Source organism: Oncorhynchus clarkii, chromosome 1 (assembly GCF_045791955.1).
Source record: "Oncorhynchus clarkii lewisi isolate Uvic-CL-2024 chromosome 1, UVic_Ocla_1.0, whole genome shotgun sequence".
NCBI lineage: Eukaryota > Metazoa > Chordata > Actinopteri > Salmoniformes > Salmonidae > Oncorhynchus > Oncorhynchus clarkii.
The window spans coordinates 4,383,004-4,397,341 of record NC_092147.1 but is presented as its reverse complement, the minus strand read 5'-3'; the positions used below and the strand labels follow the sequence as shown (position 1 = coordinate 4,397,341).

The 14,338-nt window shown below is 43.9% G+C and overlaps 1 protein-coding gene across 1 annotated transcript in view; it reads left to right on the top strand.

The window, feature by feature from the left end:
* The window catches only part of LOC139416268 (sushi, nidogen and EGF-like domain-containing protein 1), a 108,727-nt gene that overhangs the window by 61,360 nt on the left and 33,029 nt on the right, over positions 1-14,338 (top strand). Inside the window, exons 10-14 of the mRNA XM_071164769.1 lie at positions 3,013-3,105; positions 4,662-4,799; positions 5,860-5,979; positions 11,525-11,641; positions 12,439-12,582. Coding sequence (XP_071020870.1) covers positions 3,013-3,105; positions 4,662-4,799; positions 5,860-5,979; positions 11,525-11,641; positions 12,439-12,582 — 612 coding nt within the window. The remainder of the gene's footprint in view (positions 1-3,012; positions 3,106-4,661; positions 4,800-5,859; positions 5,980-11,524; positions 11,642-12,438; positions 12,583-14,338) is intronic.

Genomic DNA, 14,338 nt, shown 5'->3' with positions numbered 1-14,338 from the left:
TTAGCATTGATACAGCTACCTCTTTTCTTTAGCATTGATACAGCTACTTCCTTTATTTAGCATTGATACAGCTACTTCCTTTCTTTAGCATTGATACAGCTACTTCCTTTATTGAGCATTGATACAGCTACTTCCTTTATTTAGCATTGATATAGCTACTTCCTACATTTAGCATTGATATAGCTACTTCCTTTATTTAGCATTGATACAGCTACTACATTTATTTAGCAGGAAAGGTCTGGTTCCTGTGAACTACAGCTAGCTATGAGAACGGTCTGGTTCCTGTGAACTAGCGCTAGCTATGAGAACGGTCTGGTTCCTGTGAACTACAGCTAGCTATGAGAACATTCTGGTTCCTGTGAACTACAGCTAGCTATGAGAACGGTCTGGTTCCTGTGAACTACAGCTAGCTATGAGAACGGTCTGGTTCCTGTGAACTACAGCTAGCTATGAGAACGGTCTGGTTCCTGCGAACTACAGCTAGCTATGAGAACGGTCTGGTTCCTGCGAACTAGCGCTAGCTATGAGAACGGTCTGGTCCTGTGAACTACAGCTAGCTATGAGAACGGTCTGGTTCCTGTGAACTAGCGCTAGCTATGAGAACGGTCTGGTTCCTGTGAACTACAGCTAGCTATGAGAAGGTTCTGGTTCCTGTGAACTACAGCTAGCTATGAGAACGGTCTGGTTCCTGTGAACTACAGCTAACTATGAGAACGGTCTGGTTCCTGTGAACTACAGCTAGCTATGAGAACGGTCTGGTTCCTGTGAACTACAGCTAGCTATGAGAACGGTCTGGTTCCTGTGAACTACAGCTAGCCATGAGAACGTTCTGGTTCCTGTGAACTACAGCTAGCTATGAGAACGTTCTGGTTCCTGTGAACTACAGCTAGCTATGAGAACGGTCTGGTTCCTGTGAACTACAGCTAGCTATGAGAACGGTCTGGTTCCTGTGAACTACAGCTAGCTATGAGAACATTCTGGTTCCTGTGAACTACAGCTAGCTATGAGAACGGTCTGGTTCCTGTGAACTACAGCTAGCTATGAGAACGGTCTGGTTCCTCTGAACTAGCACTAGCTATGAGAACGATCTTGTTCCTGTGAACTACAGCTAGCTATGAGAACGGTCTGGTTCCTGTGAACTAGCGCTAGCTATGAGAATGGTCTGGTTCCTGTGAACTACAGCTAGCTATGAGAACGGTCTGGTTCCTGTGAACTACAGCTAGCTAGCTAACTACAGCTAGCTATGAGAACGGTCTGGTTCCTGTGAACTACAGCTAGCTATGAGAACGGTCTGGTTCCTGTGAACTACAGCTAGCTATGAGAACGGTCTGGTTCCTGTGAACTAGCACTAGCTATGAGAACGGTCTGGTTCCTGTGAACTACAGCTAGCTATGAGGACGTTCTGGTTCCTGTGAACGGTCTGGTTCCTGTGAACTACAGCTAGCTATGAGAACGGTCTGGTTCCTGTGAACTACAGCGGTCTGGTTCCTGTGAGCTAGCTATGAGAACAGTCTGGTTCCTGGTACAGCTAGCTATGAGAACGGTGGTTCCTGTGAACTACAGCTAGCTATGAGAACGGTCTGGTTCCTGTGAACTAGCGCTAGCTATGAGAACGATCTAGCTATGAGAACGGTCTGGTTCCTGTCCAGCTAGCTATGAGAACGGTCTGGTTCCTGTGAACTACAGCTAGAGAACGGTCTGGTTCCTGTGAACTACAGCTAGCTATGAGAACTATGCTAGCTATGACGGTCTGGTTCCTGTGAACTAGCACTAGCTATGAGAACGGTCTGGTTCCTGTGAACTACAGCTAGCTATGAGCTATGACGGTCTGGTTCCTGTGAACTACAGCTAGCTATGAGAACGGTCTGGTTCCTGTGAACTACAGCTAGCTATGACAACGGTCTGGTTCCTGTGAACTACAGCTAGCTATGAGAACGGTCTGGTTCCTGTGAACTACAGCTAGCTATGAGAACGGTCTGGTTCCTGTGAACTACAGCTAGCTATGAGAACGGTCTGGTTCCTGTGAACTACAGCTAGCTATGAGAACGGTCTGGTTCCTGTGAACTACAGCTAGCTATGAGAACGGTCTGGTTCCTGTGAACTACAGCTAGCTATGAGAACGGTCTGGTTCCTGTGAACTACAGCTAGCTATGAGAACGTTCTGGTTCCTGTGAACTACAGCTAGCTATGAGAACGGTCTGGTTCCTGTGAACTACAGCTAGCTATGAGAACGTTCTGGTTCCTGTGAACTACAGCTAGCTATGAGAACGGTCTGGTTCCTGTGAACTACAGCTAACTATGAGAACGGTCTGGTTCCTGTGAACTACAGCTAGCTATGAGAACGGTCTGGTTCCTGTGAACTACAGCTAGCTATGAGAACGGTCTGGTTCCTGTGAACTACAGCTAGCTATGAGAACGGTCTGGTTCCTGTGAACTACAGCTAGCTATGAGAACGGTCTGGTTCCTGTGAACTACAGCTAGCTATGAGAACAGTCTGGTTCCTGTGAACTACAGCTAGCTATGAGAACGGTCTGGTTCCTGTGAACTACAGCTAGCTATGAGAACGGTCTGGTTCCTGTGAACTACAGCTAGCTATGAGGACAGTTGATGTTCTCTGGGACTGGGATACTGTTGATGTTCTCTGGGACTGGGATACTGTTGATGTTCTCTGGGACTGGGATACTGTTGATGTTCTCTGGGACTGGGATACTGTTGATGTTCTCCGGGACTGGGATACTGTTGATGTTCTCCGGGACTGGGATACTGTTGATGTTCTCTGAGACTGGGATACTGTTGATGTTCTCTGGGACTGGGATACTGTTGATGTTCTCTGGGACTGGGAAACTGTTGAAGCTACCGCTCTAAACGTGTTAATAGACCTCTGAGGTTGTACATGTAGCTTTTTCGATGGATATCTCTGTCGCAAATGACCCAACATGCTATGAGCTGTTCTGTGTCTTTTTAGTCCGTGTCTGTGACCTCTTCTCTTCTGTCTGTGTCTGTCATCCACAGAGGAGTGTCTGTGCCAGAATGGTGGCGTCTGTGTGGAAGTGAATGGGACCTGTGACTGCTCCTCCGGCTTCACTGGACTCTACTGTCAGTTTGGTACGTATCATATTATATACAGGACTCTACTGTCAGTTTGGTACATATCATATTATATTATATACTGGACTCTACTGTCAGTTTGTTACATATCATATCATATTATATACTGGACTCTACTGTCAGTTTGGTACATATCATATCATATTATATACTGGACTCTACTGTCAGTTTGGTACATATCATATTATATTATATACTGGACTCTACTATCAGTTTGGTACATATCATATCATATTATATACTGGACTCTACTGTCAGTTTGGTACATATTATATGATATACTGGACTCTACTGTCAGTTTGGTACATATCATATCATATTATATACTGGACTCTACTGTCAGTTTGGTACATATCATATGATATTATATACTGGACTCTACTGTCAGTTTGGTACATATCATATTATATACTGGACTCTACTGTCAGTTTGGTACATATCATATCATATTATATACTGGACTCTACTGTCAGTTTGGTACATATCATATTATATTATATACTGGACTCTACTGTCAGTTTGGTACATATCATATTATATACTGGACTCTACTGTCAGTTTGGTACATATCATATCATATTATATACTGGACTCTACTGTCAGTTTGGTACATATCATATCATATTATATACTGGACTCTACTGTCAGTTTGGTACATATCATATTATATACTGGACTTTACTGTCAGTTTGGTACATATCATATCATATTATATACTGGACTCTACTGTCAGTTTGGTACATATAATATTATAATATATACTGGACTCTACTGTCAGTTTAGTACATATCATATTATATACTGGACTCTACTGTCAGTTTGGTACATATCATATTATATTATATACAGGACTCTACTGTCAGTTTGGTACATATCATATTATATTATATACTGGACTCTACTGTCAGTTTGGTACCAGTACCAGTACCAGAGTAGGTAGCTAACCGATCGCTGCAGCTGTACATAGTCTATTGGTAAACAGCCCACCCATTTTCACCTACCTCATCCCCATACTGTTTTTATTTATTTATTTTTCTGCTCTTTTGCACACCAATATCTCTACCTGTACATAACCATCTGATCATTTATCACTCCAGTGTTAATCTGCATAATTGTAATTATTCGCCTACCTTCTCATGCCTTTTGCACACAATGTATATACAGACTCCCCTTTTTTCTACTGTGTTATTGACTTGTTAATTGTTTACTCCATGTGTAACTCTGTGTTGTCTGTTCACACTGCTATGCCTTATCTTGGCCAGGTCGCAGTTGCAAATGAGAACTTGTTCTCAACTAGCCTACCTGGTTAAATAAAGGTGTTCTCAACTAGCCTACCTGGTTAAATAAAGGTGTTCTCAACTAGTCTACCTGGTTAAATAAAGGTGTTCTCAACTAGCCTACCTGGTTAAATAAAGGTGAAATAAAATAAAATAAAGGCTGTAAATATGTCTTTTCAGAGTGTCAGATTAGGCTTGAATAGTGACTGTCCTTCACATAATGTTGTCAGTTTTATCATGCTGTTTCTCTCTTTCTGACCCTCCTGTCCTCCTCAGAGGTGACCCAGACCCCATGCAGCAACAGCAGGCCGTGTCCTGACGGAGGACCCTGTCTGGAGTACGGAGGAACTTACCTGTGTACCTGTCAGACAGGTGTGGCAGACCTAGATCACAGGGACTTCTATCCTCCCTATGGTAAGAGCCTACTGTCTTCTTCTTCTTCACCTCCTCCTCTTCCTCCTCTTCCTCTTCCTTTTACTCTTCATCCTCCTTCTCTTCCTCCTCCTCCTCTTCCTTCTACTCTTCCTCCTCCTCTTCCTCCTCTTACGCCTCCTCTTCCTCTACCTACTCTGCCTCCCCCTCTTCATCTTCCTCTTCTTCCTCCTCCTCCTCATCTTCCTCTTCTTCCTCCTCCTCCCCCTCCTACGCCTCCTCTTCCTCTTCCTACTCCGCCTCCTCCTCATCTTCCTCTTCTTCCTCCTGATCTTCCTCCTCCTTCACCTCCATCTCTTCCTACTCCTCCTCCTCTTCCTCCTGATCTTCCTCCTCCTTCTCCTCCTTCTCTTCCTACTCCTCTTCCTCATCCTCATCTTCTTCCTCCTTCTCTTCCTCCTGATCTTCCTCCTCCTTCTCCTCCTTCTCTTCCTACTCCTCCTCCTCCTCCTCTTCCTCCTGATCTTCCTCCCCACCCTCTTCATCCTCCTTCTCTTCATCCTCCTCCTGCTCCTCTTCTTCTTCCTCCTCCTCTTCCTCCTGATCTTCTTCCTCCTCCTCTCTCCTCCTGATCTTCCTCCTCTTCCTCCTCCTCCTCCTCCTCTTCTTCTTCCTCCTCCTCCTCTTCCTCCTGATCTTCCTCCACTTCCTCCTGCTCCTCCTTCTCTCCTACCATGTGGTCCCAAGGAACAGGGCCCTCTGACTCTGTACTATAGTGTTGCTGTACACCAGAGCCTGGTTACTATAGTGATAAACAAACTCTATGCCAGGCCAGTCTCTCGTGTCGAGGCGGGTGGCTCGCCGTGTGTGTGAGAGTCACATTCACTGTTTGGGAAAGATAAATTGGAGTGACAGCTCATCCATGTGTTTCTAATGACTGAACCATGCCCACACTCTCACATTAAAGTTAGGAGGTTTTTACCTTCCTCTGGTGTGTGTGTGTGTGTGTGTGTGTGTGTGTGTGTGTGTGTGTGTGTGTGTGTGTGTGTGTGTGTGTGTGTGTGTGTGTGTGTGTGTGTGTGTGTGTGTGTGTGTTTTCCAGTACAGCCTCGATCGGTCTGTGATTCGTCTCCGTGTCTGAACGGAGGTCAGTGCTATGAGAGGGATGGAGGCTACACCTGCGAGTGCAAGCATGGATACAGAGGGAAGCACTGTGAGAAAGGTAATATGACCACATGCTTTTACCCCATTACCCTGGGAAACATTTACCCCATTACCATGGGAAACATTGAGCCCCTTACCCTGGGAAACATTTACCCCATTACCCTGAGAAACATTTGCCCCATTACCATGGGAAATATTTACCCCATTACCCTGGGAAACATTTATCCCATTACCCTGAGAAACATTTACCCCATTACCCTGGGAAACATTTACCCCATTACCATGGGAAACATTTACCCCATTAACCTGGGAAACATTTAGCCCATTACCCTGGGAAACATTTAGCCCATTACCCTGGGAAACATTTAGCCCATTACCCTGGGAAACATTTACCCCATTAACCTGGGAAACATTTACCCCATTACCCTGGGAAACATTTAGCCCATTAACCTGGGAAACATTTACCCCATTACCCTGGGAAACATTTACCCCATTACCATGGGAAACATTTACCCCATTACCATGGGAAACATTTACCCCATTACCCTGGGAAACATTTACCCCATTACCCTGGGAAACATTTACCCCATTACAAATCAAATGTATTTATATAGCCCTTCGTACATCAGCTGATATCTCAAAGTGCTGTACAGAAACCCAGCCTAAAACCCTAAACAGCAAGCAATGCAGGTGTAGAAGAACGGTGGCTAGGAAAAACTCCCTAGAAAGGCCAAAACCTAGGAAGCAACCTAGAGAGGAACCAGGCTATGTGGGGTGGCCAGTCCTCTTCTAGCTGTGCCGGGTGGAGATTATAACAGAACATGGCCAAGATGTTCAAATGTTCATAAATGACCAGCTTGGTCAAATAATAATAATCACAGGCCCTCAGCCCTTGCCTTGACAGGAAGCCAGTGTAGGGAGGCTAGCACTGGAGTAATATGATCAATTTTTTAAGTTCTAGTCAGGATTCTAGCAGCCGTATTTAGCACTAACTGAAGTTTATTTAGTGCTTTTTCCGGGAGGCCGGAAAGTAGAGCATTGCAGTAGTCTAACCTAGTGACAAAAGCATGGATTCATTTTTCTGCATCATTTTTGGACAGAAAGTTTCTGATTTTTGCAATGTTACGTAGATGGAAAAAAGCTGTCCTTGAAACAGTCTTGATATGTTCTTCAAAAGAGAGATCAGGGTCCAGAGTAACGCGAGGTCCTTCACAGTTTTATTTGAGACGACTGTACAACCATTAAGATTAATTGTCAGATTCAACAGAAGATCTCTTTGTTTCTTGGGACCTAAAACAAGCATTTCCGTTTTGTCTGAGTTTAAAAGTAGAAAGTTTGCAGCCATCCACTTCCTCATGTCTGAAACATATGCTTCTAGCGAGGGCAATTTTGGGGCTTCACCATGTTTCATTAAAATGTACAGCTGTGTGTCATCAGCATAGCAGTGAAAGTTAACATTATGTTTTCAAATGACATCCCCAAGAGGTAAAATATATAGTGAAAACAATGGTGGTCCTAAAACGGAACCTTGAGGAACACCGAAATGTACAGTTGATTTGTCAGAGGACAAACCATTCACAGAGACAAACTGATATCTTTCCGACAGATAAGATCTAAACCAGAACTTGTCCGTGTGGACCAATTCGGGGTTTCCAATCTCTCCAAAAGAATGTGGTGATCGATGGTATCAAAAGCAGCACTAAGGTCTAGGAGCACGAGGACAGATGCAGAGCCTCGGTCTGATGCCATTAAAAGGTCATTTACCACCTTCACAAGTGCAGTCTCTCTGCTTTGATGGGGTCTAAAACCAGAGTGAAGCATTTTGTATTCATTGTTTGTCTTCAGGAAGGCGGTGAGTTGCTGCGCAACAGCCTTTTCTAAAAAGAGAGGAATGAAAGATTCGATATAGACCGATATTTTTTTATATTTTCTGGGTCAAGGTTTGGCTTTTTCAAGAGAGGCTTTATTACTGCCACTTTTAGTGAGTTTGGTACACATCCGGTGGATAGAGAGCCGTTTATTATGTTCAACATAGGAGGGCCAAGCACAGGAAGCAGCTCTTTCAGTAGTTTAGTTGGAATAGGGTCCAGTATGCAGCTTGAAGGTTTAGAGGCCATGATTATTTTCATCATTGTGTCAAGAGATATAGTACTAAAACACTTGAGCGTCTCTCTTGATCCTAGGTCCTGGCAGAGTTGTGCAGACTCAGGACAACTGAGCTTTGAAGGAATACGCAGATTTAAAGAGGAGTCCGTAATTTGCTTTCTAATAATCATGATCTTTTCCTCAAAGAAGTTCATGAATTTATCACTGCTGAAGTGAAAGCCATCCTCTCTTGGGTAATGTTGCTTTTTAGTTAGCTTTGCGACAGTATCAAATAGGAATTTTGGATTGTTCTTATTCTCCTCAATTAAGTTGGAAAAATAGGATGATCGAGCAGCAGTAAGGGCTCTTTGATACTGTCTTTCCAAGCTAGTCGGAAGACTTCCAGTTTGGTGTGGCACCATTTCCGTTCCAATTTTCTGGAAGCTTGCTTCAGAGCTCAGGTATTTTCTGTGTACCAGGGAGCTAGTTTCTTATGAGAAATGTTTTTAGTTTTTAGGGGTGCAACTGCATCTAGGGTATTGCGCAAGGTTAAATTGAGTTCCTCAGTTAGCTGGTTAACTGATTTTTGTCTTCTGGCATCCTTTGGTAGACAGAGGAAATCTGGAAGGACATCAAGGAATCTTTGTGTTGTCTGTGAATTTATAACGCGACTTTTGATGTTCTTTGGATGGGGTCTGAGCAGATTATTTGTTGCAATTGCAAACGTAATAAAATGGTGGTCCGATAGTCCAGGATTATGAAGAAAAACATTAAGATCCACAACATTTATTCCATGGGAAAAAACTAGGTCCAGAGTATGACTGTGACAGTGAGTGGGTCCAGAGACATGTTGGACAAAACCCACTGAGTTGATGATGGCTCCGAAAGCCTTTTGGAGTGGGTCTGTGGACTTTTCCATGTGAATATTAAAGTCACCAAAGATTAGAATATTATCTGCTATGACTACAAGGTCCGATAGGAATTCAGGGAACTCAATGAGGAACGCTGTATATGGCCCAGGAGGCCTGTAAACAGTAGCTATAAAAAGTGATTGAGTAGGCTGCATAGATTTCATGACTAGAAGCTCAAATTTTTGTGAATTTAAATTTGCTATCGTAAATGTTAGCAACACCTCCGCCTTTGCGGGATGCACGGGGGATATGGTCACTAGTGTAGCCAGGAGGTGAGGCCTCATTTAACACAGTAAATTCATCAGGCTTAAGCCATGTTTCAGTCAGGCCAATCACATCAAGATTATGATCAGTGATTAGTTCATTGACTATAATTGCCTTTGAAGTAAGGGATCTAACATTAAGTAGCCCTATTTTGAGATGTGAGGTATCATGATCTCTTTCAATAATGACAGGAATGGAGGAGGTCTTTATCCTAGTGAGATTGCTAAGACGAACACCGCCATGTTTAGTTTTGCCCAACCTAGGTCGAGGCACAGACACGGTCTCAATGGGGATAGCTGAGCTGACTACACTGACTGTGCTAGTGGCAGACTCCATTGTGCTGGCAGGCTGGCTAACAGCCTACTGCCTGGCCTGCACCCTATTTCATTGTGGAGCTAGAGGAGTTAGAGTCCTGTCTATGTTGGTAGATAAGATGAGAGCACCCCTCCAGCTAGGATGGAGTCCGTCACTCCTCAACAAGCCAAGCTTGGTCCTGTTTGTGGGTGAGTCCCAGAAAGAGGGCCAATTATCTACAAATTCTATCTTTTGGGAGGGGCAGAAAACAGTTTTCAACCAGCGATTGATTTGTGAGACTCTGCTGTAGAGCTCATCACTCCCCCTAACTGAGAGGGGGCCAGAGACAATTACTCGATGCCGACACATCTTTCTAGCTGATTTACACGCTGAAGCTATGTTGCGCTTGGTGATCTCTGACTGTTTCAACCAAACATCGTTGTTGCCGACGTGGATAACAATATCTCTATACCATGTTTAATGGTATATCTATAAATGTTTACCATGGGAAACATTTACCCCATTACCATGGGAAACATTTACCCCATTACCATGGGAAACATTTACCCCATTACCCTGGGAAATATTTACCCCATTACACTTGGGAAACATTTACCGCATTACCATGGGAAACATTTACCCCATTACCCTGGGAAACATTTGCCCCATTACCCTGGGAAACATTTAGCCCATTACCCTTGGGAAACATTTAGCCTGTTACCATGGGAAACATTTCCCCATTACCCTGGGAAACATTTCCCCATTACCCTGGGAAACATTTACCCCATTACCATGGGAAACATTTACCCCATTACCATGGGAAACATTTCCCCATTACCCTGGGAAACATTTACCCCATTACCATGGGAAACATTTACCCCATTACCCTGAGAAACGTTTAGCCCATTACCCTGGGGAACATTTACCCCATTACCATGGGAAACATTTAGCCTGTTACCCTGGGAAACATTTCCCCATTACCCTGGGAAACATTTCCCCATTACCCTGGGAAACATTTCCCCATTACCCTGGGAAACATTTAGCCTGTTACCCTGGGAAACATTTGCCCCATTACCATGGGAAACATTTCTCCATTACCCTGGGAAACATTTACCCCATTACCATGGGAAACATTTAGCCTGTTAACATGGGAAACATTTCCCCATTACCATGGGAAACATTTACCCCATTACCATGGGAAACATTTACCCCATTACACTGGGAAACATTTACCCCATTACCATGGGAAACATTCCCCCCATTACCCTGGGAAACATTTAGCCTGTTACCATGGGAAACATTTACCCCATTACCCTGGGAAACATTTAGCCTGTTACCATTGGAAACATTTACCCCATTACCCTGGGAAACATTTACCCCATTACCATGGGAAACATTTACCCCATTACCATGGGAAACATCCCCCCCATTACCCTGGGAAACATTTAGCCCATTACCCTGGGAAACATTTAGCCCATTACCATGGGAAACATTTACCCCATTACCATGGGAAACATTTACCCCATTACCATGGGAAACATTTAGCCCATTACCATGGGAAACATTTACCCCATTACCATGGGAAACATTTAGCCCCTTTACCATGGGAAACATTTACCCCATTACCATGGGAAACATTTACCCCATTACCATGGGAAACATTTACCCCATTACCATGGGAAACATTTACCCCATTACCCTGGGAAACATTTACCTCATTACCATGGGAAACATTTACCCCATTACCATGGGAAACATTTACCCCATTACCCTGAGAAACATTTAGCCCATTACCATGGGAAACATTTTCCCCATTACCATGGGAAACATTTCCCCCATTACCCTGGGAAACATTTAGCCTGTTTGCCCGGGTGGGGGTCCCTTCTGGACCCCTAACTGTAACCAAACAGGGTTCTTCAAAGGGTTCTCCGATGTGGACAGGTGAAGAACCCTTTTAGATTCTAGATAGCACCTTTTTTTCTAAGGGTATGCTGAAATAATTCCCCTCACACTGATTGATTGATGTGAATATGTTCTCTCCTACCCCAGTCAGACTCAATACCTGTGCCTCTGGCCTGTGTCGTAACGGAGGGTCCTGTAAAGAGGAGGCAGGGAGCTACCTGTGTGTCTGTCCATACAGGTTCACTGGAAAACACTGTGAAGTGGGTGAGTTCTCTCTCCCTCGCTCGCTCTCATTTTCTCTCTCTCTCTCTCTCTCTCTCTCTCTCCCTCTCTCTCTCTCTCTCTCTCACTTTCTCTCTCTCTCACTTTCTCTCTCTCTCTGTCTCTCTCTCTCTCTCTCTCTCTCTCTCTTTCTCTCTCTCACTTTCTCTCCCTCCCTTCCCCTCTCTCTCTCTCTCTCTCTCTCTCTCTCTCTCTCTCTCTCTCTCTCGCTCTCTCACTTTCTCTCTCTCTCTCTCTCCTGCACGCACAAACAGTCACGCACGCAGTCACACACACCTCCAGTGTTTTTAGTAGGTCCGATCTGAGACGTAGTTCAAGGCCATGTGGCTCTTTCTTTCCATCTTGTTTTTCTTCTTTTTGTTTTGTACTGTGTCCCACATGGCTGTAATTCTACAGTATTTCTGGACTATTGCAGTCATCTCCTGTACAGTATGAAGCCACAGCTGGTTTGGGACAACTTACAATCACTTTCTTTTGATGAAGCCCATTTATGTTTAATTAGATGAAGCAACTTCAAAACACACACACACGCGCACACACACAGGCGCACGCACGCACACACACACACACTCATGTACACACTCCACTCACACAAAAACAACACATCATGGTTTACTGGAATTCACTGTGTGTGTGTGTGTGTGTGTGTGTGTGTGTGTGTGTGTGTGTGTGTGTGTGTGTGTGTGTGTGTGTGTGTGTGTGTGTGTGTGTGTGTGTGTGTGTGTGTGTGTGTGTGTGTGCGTGCGTGCGTGCGTGCGTGTGTGCGTGTGTGTCCCCAGGGAGGCCAGACCCGTGCTCCTCCAGCCCCTGTCTGAACGGAGGAACATGTTTCCACTATATCGGGAAGTACAAGTGTGAATGTTCCGGATCCTTCAGCGGGAGACACTGTGACATCAGCAGGGGATCAGCACACTCCACAGCAGGTCAGCAGTCAATCAATTAATCAATCAGATGTGTTTATAATTAGGTCCTTTTTTTCTTCACAGAAAAGTCACAAAGTGCTTAATACAGTAACCCAGGTCAAGAAGCCTTAAATAACAATCCTATTCAGAAGGAACAGCTTCCTCGAGAGCCAAACGTGGATATTATAGTAACGTGGCCTGCTCCTTGTTTTCCATGAGAGGGAGATGTGTATGACGGTATCTCTCTCTCTCTCTCTCTCGCTGCTTAAAGAAGTGATCCTCCCTCAGGCTGATATTTAAACAGCTGTCTATCATAATAGCATCATCTCAGCGCTGCAAAAAGCCACATCGACAACATCTGTAATGTGGAGGAAGACGAGTAAAACCCTGATGACTGCTGGGACAGGAAACTGATCAATCTGGACAGAAGAATGTACATCTCTGTTACTATGACTCTGTTATTGTAGTGGGTCACATCTCTGTTACTATGACTCTGTCATTATAGTGGGTCACATCTCTGTTACTATGACTCTGTCATTATAGTGGGTCACATCTCGGTTACTATGACTCTGTCATTGTTGTGGGTCACATCTCTGTTATTATGACTCTGCCATTGTAGTGGGTCACATCTCTGTTACTATGACTCTGTCATTATAGTGGGTCACGTCTCTGTTACTATGACTCTGTCATTATAGTGGGTCACATCTCTGTTACTATGACTCTATCATTCTAGTGGGTCACATCTCTGTTACTATGAATCTGTCATTCTAGTGGGTCACATCTCTGTTACTATGACTCTGTCATTATAGTGGGTCACATCTCTGTTACTATGACTCTGTCATTATAGTGGGTCACATCTCTGTTACTATGACTCTGTCATTATAGTGGGTCACATCTCTGTTACTATGACTCTGTCATTATAGTGGGTCACGTCTCTGTTACTATGTCTGTCATTATAGGTGGTCACGTCTCTGTTACTATGACTCTGTCATTGTAGTGGGTCACATCTCTGTTACTATGACTCTGTCATTATAGTGGGTCACATCTCTGTTACTATGACTCTGTCATTCTAGTGGGTCACATCTCTGTTACTATGAATCTGTCATTCTAGTGGGTCACATCTCTGTTACTATGACTCTGTCATTGTAGTGGGTCACGTCTCTGTTACTATGACTCTGTTATTGTAGTGGGTCTCATCTCTGTTACTATGACTCTGTCATTATAGTTTGTCACGTCTCTGTTACTATGACTCTGTCATTCTAGTGGGTCACGTCTCTGTTACTATGACTGTCATTATAGTGGGTCACATCTCTGTTACTATGACTCTGTCATTATATTGGGTCACATCTCTGTTACTATGACTGGCATTATAGTGGGTCACATCTCTGTTACTATGACTGTCATTATAGTGGGTCACATCTCTGTTACTATGACTGTCATTATAGTGGGTCACATCTCTGTTACTATGACTCTGTCATTATAGTGGGTCACATCTCTGTTACTATGACTCTGTCATTATAGTGGGTCACATCTCTGTTACTATGACTCTATCATTCTAGTGGGTCACATCTCTGTTACTATGAATCTGTCATTCTAGTGGGTCACATCTCTGTTACTATGACTCTGTCATTATAGTGGGTCACATCTCTGTTACTATGACTCTGTCATTATAGTGGGTCACATCTCTGTTACTATGACTCTGTCATTATAGTGGGTCACATCTCTGTTACTATGACTCTGTCATTATAGTGGGTCACGTCTCTGTTACTATGTCTGT